The sequence below is a fragment of the Tupaia chinensis genome, unplaced genomic scaffold (genome assembly GCF_000334495.1).
Source record: "Tupaia chinensis unplaced genomic scaffold, TupChi_1.0 Scaffold150112_1, whole genome shotgun sequence".
Classification (NCBI taxonomy): domain Eukaryota; kingdom Metazoa; phylum Chordata; class Mammalia; order Scandentia; family Tupaiidae; genus Tupaia; species Tupaia belangeri.
In genome coordinates this window covers 36,408-53,743 of record NW_006209952.1, presented here as the reverse complement: position 1 = coordinate 53,743, position 17,336 = coordinate 36,408, and the positions used below count along the sequence as shown (strand labels likewise).

The 17,336-nt window shown below is 36.8% G+C and overlaps 1 protein-coding gene across 1 annotated transcript in view; it reads left to right on the top strand.

Moving 5' to 3' along the window:
• The window catches only part of LOC102496163 (histone demethylase UTY-like), a gene marked incomplete at its 3' end in the record, with an annotated part of 152,182 nt that overhangs the window by 100,656 nt on the left and 34,190 nt on the right, over positions 1-17,336 (top strand). Inside the window, exons 6-7 of the mRNA XM_027769643.1 lie at positions 11,853-11,911; positions 15,073-15,193. Coding sequence (XP_027625444.1) covers positions 11,853-11,911; positions 15,073-15,193 — 180 coding nt within the window. The remainder of the gene's footprint in view (positions 1-11,852; positions 11,912-15,072; positions 15,194-17,336) is intronic.

Sequence of the window (17,336 nt, the reverse complement as noted above, 5' to 3'; positions counted from 1 at the left end):
GGGGGGGAGGGCTGCGCAGGCCCCGGGGGCCGCACTGGTGCCGCTGCCGCCACGCTGGCCGGGGGTCGCGCAGGCGCTGCCCAAATTTATTTACTCTTTTGCAATAAGGCACATGCACTGACCAGAGCGAGGGGGATAGAGAGACACAGAGCTGGAAAGTGAAAAATTACCACTCAGGGGAGATGGCATACTACAATGTCTTATCCATTCTTCTCTTGGGATTCTGGGTATGTGCATGGCGTAATATTTTTTTAAGAAGTATTTCATTTAAATTTATTTATTTATTTATTTGTGTTAATTTCACCAGAGAGGGATAGCATGAGTGAGAGTGAGAAAGTGAGAAAGCAAGTTGCCAGGTCCAGGACTTGAACCATGGTCAGCTGTGTGTCCATTTATAATACCAAAAAATAATTAGAAGTAAATTTAATCTAGAAACTAACATCTGTACACTGATAATCAGTATATTTTTCACTAATTACCTAAAGATGTCACAAATAAATGGATACAAATGTTTATGCTTGAATTACCTTTGTTAAAATATGTTTAAACTACCCAAATGTGTTTATAGTACTCAAATTAATCCACAGATTCAATACAATTCCTATCAAAATTTTAAGAGCACTTTTAATAAAATATTTTTAGAATCTCCAAATTCCAGAATAACCAAAACAGCCTTGAGCACCCCCCCCCATAAAAAAATAACCAAACATCAGAATTCCTGATTTTGATTCAGGAGTTAGAACCCCACTTGTTGGCAGACAGGGCAGAGACCCCTGAGAGAGAGACACTCTAGTATGAAATAGACACATAATACTCAATGTATAGATCTAAAAGATGGAGTCAACTTACAAGATATAGTCACTTTGGCCAGGCATTTAATAGAAATTAATTGCTATCACTAAAAATCAATTATTAGCTCTCACTGCTTGTTCACAGAGAACTGCTTACAGCCAAAGAAGGAAGGAGGGAAAGGGGAGGGAATAGGAAGGGAAATGGGGGAAAGGGAGAAGAAAGAGGAGAGGAGAGGGGAAGGGAGTGGAGGGGAAGGGAGGGAAGGGGAGGGAAAGGGAGGGGAGGGGAGGGGAAGAAGAGAGAAAGAGGAAAGAAGGAGAGGAAAGGAGAGGGAGAGGGAGAAAGTACAGACAAGTAAATAAATAAAGGCCCTCACCATATTCTGACACAGCCTGGGTCTTAACCTTGAACTAGTTCTAGTGTACACAACTGTTAAGAATAAATTTCTCAGTAATATACTTACCTTTATAAATTAGCCATTCTCAGATGTCTTGTACTCACATATTAAGTCACCATATACCAAGTGATATGACTATAGATTAATATCAAAGTATCCACTGGACTCATACAACTCAATAGAAATAATCCAAAACAAAAAGTACAAGATTAAAATTTGGTTTTTAAATAATCACTAGAAAGAAAGACCTGAATAAATGTTATTATCAAGATAAACAAGTATATGAAAAGCTGTTAACATCATGTATTATCAGGAATCTCACAACCAAACCCAAAATAAGATAGCTCTTCATACCCATTAGGATAGTTGTTACATTATAAAAAATTCCAAAGAAAAGTGGCAGGCTCTGGACAAAAGGGACTCCCTGTACACTGCTGATCAGAAAGAAAAATGGTACGAGTCCTCGTGAAATACAGTAATGTACCTCTCTCAAAAAATTTAAAACCAGAATTATCATATTAGGTGATGAGGAAAGTTGTGATGTATTTTTCTATTCAAAAATGTGTTGACTTTCCTGATGACCCAATACATAATCCAACAATTGTACTTGTAGATACTGAAACTGAATCGTATCTTGAATAGATATCTGCATTCCTATGTTCAATAAAGCATTTTTTTCTTAACAGTCAATAAACAAAAATAACCTAAATGTCTGTTAATGGATTACTGGATAAAGTAATACATACACATGCATACACACACACACACACACACACACACACACTTTTTCTGAATTAGTTTATTAGTTTTCTGTGTTTTTAGTTACCAGACCGCACATCTATTCCCGGGAGAAAGAAGAGAGAGAGACTAACCTCCTCTTGCCCCAGTGGGGCAAGGTTATGCACATGTACATTTTCAACTTATTTGAGCCAATATTCAAACCATGATTGGCCATGTGGGACCTGGCTTCTTTAGGCCTCTGGGCTAGTTGTGTTTATTAGTTTTAAAAGTTTATTTATGTTTTTTAGTTAAATACTCATGTATTATTTATCATTTGAGAGGTAAAAACTTTTAACTTTTCACATTGTTTATGGTACCTGTGGGCTTGTAAAGTATGGCTTACATTTTATTGAGATAACATTTCTTCTTTGCCTTATTTTGTGAGTTTTTTTTTATGAATGCATATTGATTATTGTTCATTGCTTTTTATCTATCTCTTGTGATAATTGTGTGTGTGGAAACCAGCAGATGGCATAAAGGTTACGTCACTGGACTCCCATATAGTTAACTGCAGTTTGAGTCCTAGACCTGGCAACTTAAAATTCAGACCAGGGATGTGTGTATGAGTGTCCAAAATCCCAAGAGGAGACTCAAGGAGAGGGGATTGTGCCATGGCCATATCCCTCCAAGCCCGGGCTGGTAGAGTCATTTCTCACTTTCTGTCTCTCCAGCCAGCATATGCACCCTATAGCAAAAAACCGTTTTTCTGGGGTTTTTTTGTGTGTATGTGTGTGTCAAATTTTTTGATCTGCATATGTTCAAAACCTCTTTTCCTGTAGGATGTTCCTTTTAGTATCCGGTTTGCCAGTATTTTGTTGAAGTATTTGCAGATGTTCATTAGAGATAGTGGGATGTGATTTTCTTTTCTTGTAATGCTTTTTGCTTTTGATAACACAATACTGCATTTCTTAAGTGAGTAGAAGTATTTTCTTTTATTTTTTTGTAAAGTGTGAGAAAAATTGGATTAAATTGTTCTTTAAAAGCTTTTCAGAAGACTAGATTTTTAGCCTAGTGTTAAAGAAGGTGGCTCCGCACATGGCCAACCATATAGTTTGAGTGTCAGCCTTGGTGGTTTAAAAAACATACCAGTCTCATGTGCCAGCTGCTCCAAATCTTGATATCCACTGGACTCATACAACTCAATAGAAATAATACAAAACAAAAAGTACAAGATTAAAATTTGGTTTTTAAATAATCACTAGAAAGAAAGACCTGAATAAATGTTATTATCAAGATAATATATGAAAAGAAAAGCTGTTAACATCATGTATTATCAGGAATCTCACAACCAAACCCAAAATAAGATAGCTCTTCATACCCATTAGGATAGTTGTTACATTATAAAAAATTCCAAAGAAAAGTGGCAGGGTGTGGACAAAAGGGACTCCCTGTACACTGCTGATCAGAAAGAAAAATGGTACGAGTCCTCGTGAAATACAGTAATGTACCTCTCTCAAAAAATTTAAAACCAGAATTATCATATTAGGTTATGAGGAAAGTTGTGATGTATTTTTCTATTCAAAAATGTGTTGACTTTCCTGATGACCCAATACATAATCCAACAATTGTACTTGTAGATACTGAAACTGAATCGTATCTTGAATAGATATCTGCATTCCTATGTTCAATAAAGCATTTTTTTCTTAACAGTCAATAAACAAAAATAACCTAAATGTCTGTTAATGGATTACTGGATAAAGTAATACATACACATGCATACACACACACACACACACACACACACACACTTTTTCTGAATTAGTTTATTAGTTTTCTGTGTTTTTAGTTACCAGACCGCACATCTATTCCCGGGAGAAAGAAGAGAGAGAGACTAACCTCCTCTTGCCCCAGTGGGGCAAGGTTATGCACATGTACATTTTCAACTTATTTGAGCCAATATTCAAACCATGATTGGCCATGTGGGACCTGGCTTCTTTAGGCCTCTGGGCTAGTTGTGTTTATTAGTTTTAAAAGTTTATTTATGTTTTTTAGTTAAATACTCATGTATTATTTATCATTTGAGAGGTAAAAACTTTTAACTTTTCACATTGTTTATGGTACCTGTGGGCTTGTAAAGTATGGCTTACATTTTATTGAGATAACATTTCTTCTTTGCCTTATTTTGTGAGTTTTTTTTTATGAATGCATATTGATTATTGTTCATTGCTTTTTATCTATCTCTTGTGATAATTGTGTGTGTGGAAACCAGCAGATGGCATAAAGGTTACGTCACTGGACTCCCATATAGTTAACTGCAGTTTGAGTCCTAGACCTGGCAACTTAAAATTCAGACCAGGGATGTGTGTATGAGTGTCCAAAATCCCAAGAGGAGACTCAAGGAGAGGGGATTGTGCCATGGCCATATCCCTCCAAGCCCGGGCTGGTAGAGTCATTTCTCACTTTCTGTCTCTCCAGCCAGCATATGCACCCTATAGCAAAAAACCGTTTTTCTGGGGTTTTTTTGTGTGTATGTGTGTGTCAAATTTTTTGATCTGCATATGTTCAAAACCTCTTTTCCTGTAGGATGTTCCTTTTAGTATCCGGTTTGCCAGTATTTTGTTGAAGTATTTGCAGATGTTCATTAGAGATAGTGGGATGTGATTTTCTTTTCTTGTAATGCTTTTTGCTTTTGATAACACAATACTGCATTTCTTAAGTGAGTAGAAGTATTTTCTTTTATTTTTTTGTAAAGTGTGAGAAAAATTGGATTAAATTGTTCTTTAAAAGCTTTTCAGAAGACTAGATTTTTAGCCTAGTGTTAAAGAAGGTGGCTCCGCACATGGCCAACCATATAGTTGGAGTGTCAGCCTTGGTGGTTTAAAAAACATACCAGTCTCATGTGCCAGCTGCTCCAAATCTTGATAGGATTGATAATGGTTACCTCTTTGCAAACAGAAACTGTTTTTCTTCCATCTTTGTGTATTGACTACCTAGAAATGTTTCAGTTGGGTTGCAACTATGTTGCAACTTTTCCCCTTTCCTTGCAACATAGTTTATCGGGACTATATAACCCCTGTAATTTACATAGATTGGGGTCTAGATTTGAGAGTATGAGCTCTGTTGTGACCACTGATGTTAGAAACCTGAATTTTCCTACTATCTGAGTGTTTCTTTGTTTTTTTGGTAGTCTTTTTTTTTTGCAACATTTTCATTTTTCTTAAGTTACTTATAATTTTTGCCTTTTGGTACCAGTATATGCTCCCACAAAGTTGACTGAGGTTCAAGACCTGAACCCGATGGCTTGAAACATCCCAGTGTGCCCAAAATCCTGAGAGGAGAATAGAGGAGAAGGGCTTGCAGCCTGGCTGTCTTGCTTTCTGTCTTTCTCTTTGTCTCCCGTGAGCACATGTGCTGTCTTGAAAACTGTATCTTCCAAAGGAAAAGAAATTGCCATTTAACTTTGAGTCATTGATCTTTTATGTGCATGTTTAATTTAGACATATTTGTGGTATTTCCCAAATTCTTGATTCCTAGTTTTATTCCTTTATGACAGAATTTATATTTGATATTATTTTAATCTTAAATTTGCTAAGATTTGCCTTCTGGCTTAACATATGTCCTGGAGATTGCCCTGTGTATACATGAGAAAAATGTATGTTTTGCTGCTATTATACAAAATATTCTGCATAGGTCTGTTAGCTTAATTTGGCCTAAACCAACTCCAGGGTTTCTTTTTTGATTTTTTTGTCTGCAGAATCTCTACATTAAAACCTTCTACTATTATTGTATTGCCATTTATTTCTTCCTTCAAGTCTATTTATATTTGCTTCATATAATTAGATGCCCTGACAGTGGGTGAATATTTATCCAAGCTCTTTTATTCTTTAGCTGGATTGATTTCTTTGTCATTGTATAGACTTGGTCCGAGACCAGCAGTTGGTATAATGGCTATGTTGCTGGACTCCCATGTTGATCGCAGTTTGAGTCCCGAACCCAGTGGCTTAAACTTGCGCTGGGCCATGTACATGTGTGCCCAAGACCTGAGAAGAGAATGGAGGAGAAGGGATTGCAGCCATCTCCCCAGGGTGTGATTTCTCACTTTCTTTTTCTCCTCTCTCTGTCTTTTTGGTGAGCATATGCTTACTATATCAAAAATCTCTCAAAACACACAAAAAGTCTTTGTCTACATTTACATTTTTTTCACATAATCTGGTTTATTTAAAAGAATTCTTTAATTAATTAATTAATTAACTTACTTACTTACTTAAATTTGACCAGAGAGGGACAGAATTGGGAGTGAGGGAATGGGAAAGCAAGTCACCAGGTCCAGGACTCGTACCACAGTTGTCAGCACCCTTAACCACCATTCCAACTGCCAGCTTCATAATTTCTATCTTTTTATGATCTAAGTACAGTCATGCCTGCTCACTTGGTTGCCATTTCTATGGACTCTCTCGGGACAGGGTCTCCCATTTTGCACTATATCCTAGCCTTTCAGCTTAGCCTACAGGTAAGCACCACAATACCTGACTCTTCTTTAGATAAGATCTCACTGTGTTGCTGAAGCCATGCTGGGGCTCATGATCCTCCTGGCTCACCCTCACCCTCCTGATTTGCTAGGATTACAGGTGCTACTATCATGCCAAGCATTTTATGTTGGACATTGAACTTAAACTATTACTATTTGCTTCATATAATTAGATGCCCTGACAGTGGGTGAATATTTTTATCAAAGCTCTTTTATTCTTTAGATAGATTGATTCCTTTGTCATTGTATAGACTTGGTCAGAGACCAGCAGTTGTTATAATGGCTATGTTGCTGGACTCCCATGTTGACCGCAGTTTGAGTCCCGAACTGTGATTCCATGTGATTCCAGCCAGTATAGCATCTTAGTTAGATTGTGTACTACTACAGCATGTGTAGGAGATGTTTTCATATCCTCTCAGGTTCTGTCTATGTTTACCCGTAACTCTAAAATAAAATGTCTTTTTATAGATAGCTAAAATTTATTTTTAAAAAATATTTTATCTAACTTTGTTTGTTTGTTCATTTATATTTCGTCCAGAGAAAAAAGAGAGAGAGAGAGAGAGAGAGAGAGAGAAAGATGCCAAGTCTGGGGTTTGAACTGATGTCAGCCAAGTGGGAGTTCAGTGTTCTACTCCACTTGACAGTCCCCAACTGAAACTTTTTTCAGCAGTTCAATGAGTCTGATTCTTTTGAATAGACATTTCAGTTCATTTATATTCAAAGTAATTACTGACTGTAAGCCATTCTTTTGTCATTTTGTCTATACTTAATGTTTCATGGTTTCTTGCAGCTACTTTTAGAATAATTTGTAGTTTTATGATGGCATGATTCCTCTCTTTTTTGTGTGTCTACAGCTGGTTTTTTCCCTCATGGGTACTCCTATGAGATTCATGTGTCTTACTGTTATAACATTCTAATTGAGGTGGTAACTACTTAACAGTGTTCACATTCATCTCCTTTTTCCAATGTTTCACTCTGTTGATGTTACTTATATCTATGTTGTGTATAAACAAATTATAATGCATTTGCTTTTAAAATATTTCTTTTAATTTTACCAAAAGTATACTACCTTCATATAAGTATTAGAGTGCTCTGAACTTGACTTTACATTTACCTTATTGGTAAATTTTATGTTTTCATGTTGTTACTTTGTCTCCTTTTGTTTCCACAGAAAGAATTGCCTCTAGTATATTTTGTAAGGTAGATCTTATGGTGATGAACACCTTTTGCCTTTGTTTCTTTTGGACAGTCTTTATCATTTCAGAAGGACACATAGTACTTTGGGCTGGTTTTGTATTTGTTGTTATTATTGTACTATTTTGAATGTCCTCCAGTTCCCTGTTAGAGTGTTTTTCTGGAGAAATCTGCCTATAACTTCATGGTGGTTCTTTTACATGTACCAAATTTCTTCTCTCTTATTTTGAAGATTCTTTCCTGGCCTCTGACTTTTTTAAAACTTTGTTACAATGTGCCATGGAATGTTCTTTTGCAATACTGTTTAGAGTCCTTTGAATTTCTTTATTATGTGTATCTATATCTTCTTCTAGGTTTCAGAGTCTTCAGACAGTATTTCTTTTTTCTTTCTTGTATTGCTAGAGGGCATACACACTTGAGAAAGTGAGATATAGGGAGACAAAGCAAAACAGAGAGAACTAGTACCCTCCCACTAGGCCATGGTCACACTGCATATTCTTTTCCTTCCTCCATTTTGCCATCTCATCAGAATTTAGGGCAGGCAAACACACATATATTCAACATGTTTCTTTAATTTGCAAAGGGCTAAAATTTGTTCTGCAGTTGGCCATGTCGATTCTAGTTCCTGTGTCCAGTGCCTAACCTTATACATGGTCCTAGATAGTTTTTAATTAAATTGGTTTTCTCCCCATTCCTTTTCTCGTTCCCATAACATTCCATTATTCTTATATTGGTATATTTGATGGTGTCTTATAGGTATGCTTTCTTTACTCTTTCTAAATATTTTTTGATCCTTTTAATTTGCTGATTTTAAATGCCCTCTCTTTAGATATGCCATTATTTTCATGATTAAGTCTGCTCTTAAAACTCTCTATTTAGAGTTCTTCCGTTCATTATATTCATACCCAATATCTCTTTTAGGTTTTGTTTGTTGTTGTTTTTTGGTTTTGCTATAGAGCGTGTGTGCTCACATGAGAGAAAGTGATAAATCATGCACCAAGAGGGTGGCCACAGTTCCTTCTCACAGGATTTTAGGCACACACACAGACGCACATGCGTCTGTGAGATTTTCAAGCCTCAGGGCCTGGAACTCAAAATTGCTAACCATGTAAGATCCAATGCCTTAAACTGCATCTCATCTGTTGGCTCTGTTTGGTTTTTTTTTTTTTTTTTTTTTGGAGAGGTTTTTTCGTTATAGGGCGCGTGCGCTCGCCAGACAGACAGAGAGAGACATAGAGACAGAAAGCGAGAAATCACCCCCCAGGGGGGATGGTCACGCCGCAATCCCTTCTCCTCCATTCTCCTCTCGGGATCTTGGGCACGTACGCACACGCGCCCGGCGTGAGTTTTAAGTCACCGGATCTGGGACGCGAACCGCGGTCGACTACGTGGGAGTCCAGCGACACAGCCATTACGCTAACTGCTGGTTCCCCTGTTTGGTATTTTTAATGGCTTCTGTTTCTATCTTTTAGAATCTTGTTTTGTATTTTTCCTAGATTTGTTAGTCGTCTGAATATTTTCTGGCATTAGAGAAAATATTTGGCTTCTTTTGAATTACATTTTCAATTCTTTTTTTCTTAATGTATTCAGTTTTCCTTTTTTAAAAATTTATTTCTTACATTCAATCACTGTACATTAGGAAATTTATAAAATGAATTTTTCCTGTATAAATACAGCACACACCAGTTTAGTTAAAGATATTATTGTACATATCATCAGCAGACAATCCTCCATTTTTGTGCTTATTTATTTATTTATTTATTTGGAGAGATTTTTTTGCTATAGGGCATGTGTGCTTACCAGAAAGACAGAGACAGAGAGATAGAAAGCAAGAAATCACCCCCGCCCCAAGAGGGATGGGCATGCCACAATCCCTCCTCCTCTTGGGATCTTGGGTATCATGCACATGCACCTGGCGTGAGGTTAAGCCACTGGGTCTTGAACCACAGTTGACTACATGGCAGTCCAAAGACATTGCCATTATGCCATCTGCTGGTCCCCATTTTTGTGTTTCTTAAATGTCTTCTGCATCTGTTTTTCTTCTTGATTCCCGTTCTTTCATCTTCTCCTGCCTCACGCCTTCCTCCCACACTATGTCCATAATCCACAGCCATTCTCCATGACTCTGTGTCAGTTTATCAATCTTTCAGCTTCTACCATAGAATATGGACATTCAATATGTAAGTGAGGACCTATGAAGTCTCTAATTCATAGTCCAGCTTGCTTCACTCAGTGGTAAATCTCCCACTTTGTATCAAATGCCAGGGTCTCATGGTTTTCCACAGCTGAGTAATATTCCATAATGTCTATATGCCACATTTTTTCTATCTGGTCATCTGTTCATGTACATTTGGGTTGATTTCATGTCTTAGCAATTGTGAATGATGCTATAATAAACATGGAAGTGTGAGCACTTTTCTTTCCAAGTGTTTTCCTTTCTTTTGGGTAGATACCCAAGAATGGAATTGCTGGATCATATATGGTAGATCTTTGAGAAATCTCCATTTTGTTCTCCTCAGGCTAATATAAATGTGTTCTAATTTACATTCCCACCAATAGTGTAGGAGAGTTATCTTTAAATCATAGTCTTGCCAGCACTTACCATTATTTGTTTTTTAATCTTAGACATTCTGACTGAACTTAGGTATCTCATTGTGGTTTTGATGTGTACCTCCCTTATGAGAAGGGATGTTAAGCATTTTTTTAATACTTGTGGCTATTTGTATGTTTTCCTTGCCTTTTCAGTTCAGTTGCCATTTTTTAATTGGGATTGTCCTTTTTTTTTTTTTCTTTCTTCTGGGTAAGCTACTTGCATTCCTTGTATATTCTGGTTATCAGTCCCTTATCTAAGGCATAGTCTGTAAATATATTTCTCCTGTTCTGAGAGTTGCTGGTTCACTCCAATTATTATTACTTTTATTAATTTATTGATTTTTCTTAGCAGACACTTTTTAACTTGGTGTAATCCCATTTGTCTAATTTTTTGAGATTATTTTGCCTGTGCTGTAGGGGTCCTAGTCAAGAAGTTATTGCGTGCTTCAGTGTCTCCAAATGTTTCACCTGTGTTTTCAACCAGTAATTTTATAGTTCTTTGTCTTAAGTTTAGGTAAGAGATAGTGGTCCAGATTCATCTTTGTCCAGGTGGATAACCAGTTTTTCCAGCACCCAACTAAGGAGATTTCCTTTGTCCCACTGGATTGACCAGAGCCCTTCATAAAAAAATCAGTTGTCTGGGACCAGCAGTTAGCATAATGGCTATGTCACTGAACTCCTATTTAGTCGTCGATCACCATTTAGGGGCCAGCAGATGGCATAATGGTTATGTCGCTGGACTCTCTTATAGTTGAACACAATTTGAGTCTTGGATCGACGGCTTAAACTCATGCCAAGAAACATATGCATGTGTGCCCAAGATTCCAAGAGAAGAAGAAATTGCAGTGTGGCCATGCCACCTGGGGGGTGATTTCTCACTTTCTGTCTCAGTCTTTCCAGCTAACACACACGACCTATAGCAAAAACCTGTACAAGGGGGAAAAAAAGAAAAGAATGACATTTAAAATCTAAATTTTTTTGTGGTTAGTTGAATTTTGAATGTTTAAAAATTTGTTTTTAAGGTTTAAATATATTAAATGGTCATATGTTGTGCTTCTCTTTAATTCTAACTAGCTTTTTAATATTTGAAATAAAATTGATTTCAATTCAGAATGTAGAGAGAATCAAAGTAAAAGCAAAGAAGGGTGTAGCCCAAATATTATCTTATTCCTGAATATTTCTTTTAGATTTTTATTTTTATCAGAGGGTTCATTTCTTAGATCTCTAATTTCAAAGTGGGTTTGATTTAAAAGTAACCCAAATATTTCTCTAAGTTACCTGGTTTCTATGTTATCTGTATAGTTGACTCATACTGTAAGTGTATTGAGTTGTGTGATACAGTTCCTAGAATGTAAAACATCTCATATACTTGATTTTGTAATTTATTTTTATTTCCATTTAATCACTGTACATCTTTGCAGTGTATTACATGGTTTTCCCAAAACAAATATAGAGTGTATTAGTCAAGTCAGAGCCACTACTATATATATTATCAACAGATAAGTTTTCTTTTTTGTGTCTCTTAAATGTTTTTTTGATTTCTTATTAAAAGCATTTCTTAGCAGATATAAACACTTGTACTAAACTTTTTACTTAAAGTTTTTTGCCTTTTTTTTTTTAAATAAACAGAATGCTGCCTTTTTATATGGCCTTGGTTTAGTCTACTTCTATTACAACGCATTTCATTGGTGAGTTGATTTATGTCTGTTGTTTTCAGTATATTTTGATATTGTGATAAATACATAAATTACTTTAATTCCCAAATCCTTTCAGTAGTATCATTTTTACCTTCCTGGCCTTCTAATCATTTTAATTCCCATAGATATTGTTGATTAGTAGCTAGTAACTTGATTATAAACTTATTTTTTTCTGATAAGAATAATATGTCCTTCAGCACTGAGGATATATTACAACGTCATATGAGATGTTGTAAACTATGAAGTATAGGACAGTCTTTTTTCTTATTATTTCTTTTTTTTAAATCTCCCTGCCATTCAAATGCTGTGAGAGTCTAAAAGCAGATTAGTCAGTACATGGCCAAGATTTGCCACCTTGTTATTTGTATAGGTTACCCTAAATATTTATTACAGAATTCTTAAGTATACATTGACAACAGTTTGAGATAGTGACTTACCTAAGATGAATACTTAATGTTATCTTAGATAGTTATTCCTAATACTTACCTTAAGTGGTCTTTCTTTTTAGCTTTTCAACCACTTAAGGTATCTTAAGTTCTTTTTTTTTTTCTTTTTTCTTTTTTTGGAGAGGTTTTTGCTATAAGGGCGTGTGCGCTCGCCAGACAGACAGAGAGAGACAGAAAGCAAGAAATCAACCCCCAGGGAGGATGGCCACGCCGCAATCCCTTCTCCTCCATTCTCCTCTTGGGATCTTGGGCACGCACGCACACGGGCCCGGCGTGAGTTTAAGCCACTGGGTCTGGGACTCGAACTGTGGTCGACTACGTCGGAGTCCAGCGACATAGCCATTATGCTAACTGCTTGTCCCAGGTATCTTAAGTTCTGAATTGCTTGTTAGATAATGAATATTTTTTCCATGAAATACATTTTGCCTTCAGAGATCTTAAACTTAAAATTCTTATATTTTTGTTTAGTGAGCCATATTTAAAACCAAAAATAGATTTGAATCCATTTGAGGCCTCTACAAGGTCCTTTTTCTTTTTTTTTTGGAGACATTTTTGCTATAGGACACGTGTACTCACCAGAAAGATAGAGACAGAAAGCAAGAAATTACCCTCTGGGGGGATGGCCACACCGCAGTCTCTTCTCCTCCATTCTCTTCATGGGATCTTGGGCATGCGCACACACTCACCTGACGTGAGTTTAAGCCACCAAGTCTGGGAATTGAACTGCAGTCGACTACATGGGAGTCTAGTGACATAGCCATTACACTAACTGCTGATCCCAGGCCTCTATGAGGTTCTTAAAGATATTATTTTTAAAATTCACAATGTTAGAACCAGAAAAGTATTAGAAACCACTTAGTTTAATTTTATTGATGAGGAAAATAGGATGTTTTAATATGTATTTATTTGTAGGTTTTGCTACAGGGAGTGTGCACTCGTCAGAGGGAAACAGATAGGGAAGATGAGAAGTTACTTGCCAAGGAGCTGAATACCACGTGGTTCACCATAGGTTTTGAAAATTGGTCCCAGCAACTTGTAAAACACTCTGGGCATGAGTGTGTGAGCATGTGTCTCAAATCTTCTTCAGAGGGAAATATGGAGAAATGATTGCGGTGTGACCACACCCCATTGAAGGGTACATTCTACCTTGTTTTTTTTTTTTTTTTTTGCTAGAGGGTGCGTGTGCTGGCCGGACAGACAGAGCGAGACAGACAGAAAGCAAGAAATCACCCCCCAGGGGGAATGGCCACGCCACAATCCCTTCTCCTCCATTCTCCTCTTGGGATCTTGGGCACGCACACACACGTTCCTGGCGTGAGTTTAAGCCTCCAGGTTCAGGACTCGAACCGCGTTCGACTACGTGGGAGTCCAGCAACATAGCCATTATGCTAACTGCTGGTCCCTTTGTTTTCTCTCTGGAAAGCAAATGCACTTTTCTGGCAAAAGACTAACTTGGATTCAAAGTAGTTTTTTTTTTTTTTTTTTTCTTTTTGTTTGTTTTGTTTTTTCACAGTATTTATTTCTGAAGTAGAAATTTTACACATATTAAAAGAAATATTCAAACTATATCCAGTGAAGAGTGACTATCCTTTTCTATAGTTTCTTTATTGTTAATCAAGACCTGTCCAAAAGATGTAATAATTAAAATGCTACTGATTTAGTGTAGTATAAAGATAGATTTGGGGACCAGCAGATGGTGTGGTGGCTCTGTTGCTGGACTGCCATGTCATCAACTGTGTGTGGTTCGAGTCCCAGACCTGGTGGCTTAAACCCACGCTGTGCGTGTGTGCGTGTGTTCCCAAGATCCTGAGAGGAGAATGGAGGAGAAGGGATCGTGGTGTGGCCATCCCTCCTGCAGGGGTGATGTTTTGCTTTCTGTCTTTCTGGTGAGCACACGAACCCTATAGCAAACAAACAAACAAAACAACAACAACCAAAAAAAAGCTTCTCCAAAAGAAAGAGAGATAAATATCAGAAGCAGTCCCAAAAACTGAAGAGTGTAAATTATGAGAAAGATAACACTATATTGGTGATACAGTATGATTGTCTTTTCCACACATTAAACTATAGGAAAACCTATGGAAAAATAAGAACTGACCCCTTTCTATAGCATAGTTACATGTAATAGTCTCTAGTTTGATTGTTAACCAAAATATAAAAGGCAAAAATGAAGCTTTTAAAGGTAAACTTAATGTAAGGCAGAATAGAATCAGGGCTATCACCTTCATCCTCTTAGCTTTTTAAAAGTTTTTGCAAGGGAGTTTAGAAATTTTAAATAGGTTGTTGGGATTAGCTGGTGACATGGTTAAGTGGTTAAGGTTTTGGATACTTCCACAGTTCTAGTCTGGGCTTACTTTCTCACTCCCTTACCCCCCTTTCTCCCCTCCCCGCCCCCGTGTCTCTCTTCCATTATTAGAAAAAAATGAATGAATAAATAACATTAAATAAATAATGGTTTTAAAAGTAGGAAATTTAAATAGATTACATATGCTAAAATATTTAATCTTTAAATATTGTTGAACATTGGTAAAACTGAAAATCATTTTTTCTTTTGTTTTATTTGTTCATATTGTTTCATTCAGATTGGCTATTCATTCAAATTGGCTATTTTATTTAAAACTCTATAACCACAATGTTGCCTATACTATCATAAAAATACTTTTAAATATTAGAAACTTCCAGTTCCTTATTCTTGTATTTTTTCAGGGCTACTAAAGCATTTCAAGATGTGCTCTATATTGATCCCAGCTTTTGTCGAGCAAAGGAAGTTCATTTACGACTTGGGCTTATGTTCAAAGTAAACACAGACTATGAGTCTAGTTTAAAGGTAGGTCATTAAGATTTTCTCCAGGTAACACATTTTATATGTGTGTGTGTGTGTGTGTCTGTACACAAGTATATGTATACTAATAAATGTTATTGTGAAGTGTAGGAATTTATATTAGCAGTATAAAAAATAGCAAATTTAAGATGTGAATTAAAGATAAGAAAAAGAGTGTGGTTTTCATGGTATAAAATATGCTAAGATAGTTATAAAGTAACTTTTAAACACATTAAGTTGCTTTTTTATTTTTTTAAGTTTGTGATAGATCATGAAAATTGTGATTTTTTTTTTTTTTAATCTTTACATATCCACATTTCTTTCCTTATAACTTTGTGACTATAACCACAAAGAAGAGAAAGAGTTGATTAATGATGCTGTACTGGTGATCTCATCACTGACTATTGTTTTGAATGGATCTCATTAAAAATCTGCCATTTCTAGTAGCAGAACATGTTCCATAATAACATGTAATAAAATATCGTCCATAAGGTCCAACAGGTGGTGTGGTGGTGAAGTTGTTAGACTCCTACTACGTGACTGCAATTCGAGTTTTAGCCCCGTGGCTTGCTTTCTGTCTGTTTTTCTCTCTGTCTCTCCTGTGCCCATCGGCAAATGAAAATATAATAATAAAACAAATAAAAACTAAATATATTGTCTGTACTACTTTGGGATACCAGTTGGTGAGTATAAGATTATTGGAAAGGATAGTATGGTGGGTAATATGCTGGATTCCTACCTGACAGACCGTGGCTCAAGTCCTGCACCTGGTAGCTTTCTCTTTCAGGTGAGCACATGTACTTTATTGGAAAATTAAATAATAATAATAATAAATAAAATAATTTTAAAAATATTGGGGAAAAGACTGCATTGTTGTTTTAAAATCTTAATTGTAGCCCTGTCTACATAGCATAGTGGTTTTAAGTATATGTTAGAGTACAGTTTGAATACTTGCCCTCGTGGGTTTATAAACACCCCAGCAGATGCCATAGTGGTTACATCACTGGACTTTCACTAGGCCAACTGCGGTTTGAGTCCTGAATCTGGTGGACTGAAACTCACTTTGGGCACATGTGCTCACCTGCCCACAATCTTGACAGGAGAATGAAGTAGGGATTGTGGCATGGCCACAGTCACCATTCTTTGAGTGGTGATTACTCACATTTTTTTTTTGAGATGTTTTTGCTATAGGGTACATGCGTTCGCCAGAAAGAGACAGAGAGAAAGCAAGAAATCACCCCCCAGGGGGGATGGCCACAACATAATCTCTTCTCCATTCTCCTCTTGGGATCTTAGGCATGCATGCACATGCACCCGATGTGAGTTTAAGCCACTGGGTCTGCGACTGGAACTGTGGTCCGTTACACGGGAGTTCAGCGACATAGCCATTATGCTAACGGCTGGTCCCATTACTCACTTTTGTCTGTCTTTCCATCACTGTCCTTTGTTAAGAGCAAACCCCCTATAGCAAAAATCTCTCTTAAAACAAACAAACAAAAATTACAAGGCTGTGTGCATGTGTGCCCAAAATTCTAAAAGGAGGGGAAGTGGAGGAAAAACATTCTTCCTTGGTAGGACAAAACCATGTCCTTTGAAGAGGTGACTTTTCTTCCCCTCTCTCTGTGTCTCTGGGAAGTACATGTGCTCTGTGTCTATTAAGAATTTTGAAAACCTTTATTATAATGGAAATTTAACTTCTCACAAAATTTTAGTATTGTTGTGGATTGCCACCAATTGAATGACCACCAAAGCCAGATTAAGTTAAAACAGAGTCTTATTAGCTGGCCAGTCAGTACAGTTTGATACTCGAGGTGGGAGGGGACAGAGAGTCAAAACTGTAGCCCCGACCGAAGTTTGAGTAGTCCTTTTTATATAGGAGGTCAGTTACCAGGGGTGGTTTCTATGCAAGCAGTTACAGAAGCTGAATCAAGCAGGTTAAGTATTTCTGAGGGGCGTGAGGTTTCCATGTAAGCAGTACATTGCTAAACAAAAGGGTTTCAGGCTAGTTAGCATCCAGATTTGGTTTTCCGTATGGCTAGCTCATGGGAACAGCATGCAGGTTTACAGAAGAAGACAGCTATGTTAGGGTAAGGGAACAAAATGGATAAACAGTTGTTCATGTGCAAGATATAATATTTGACCTTCCACA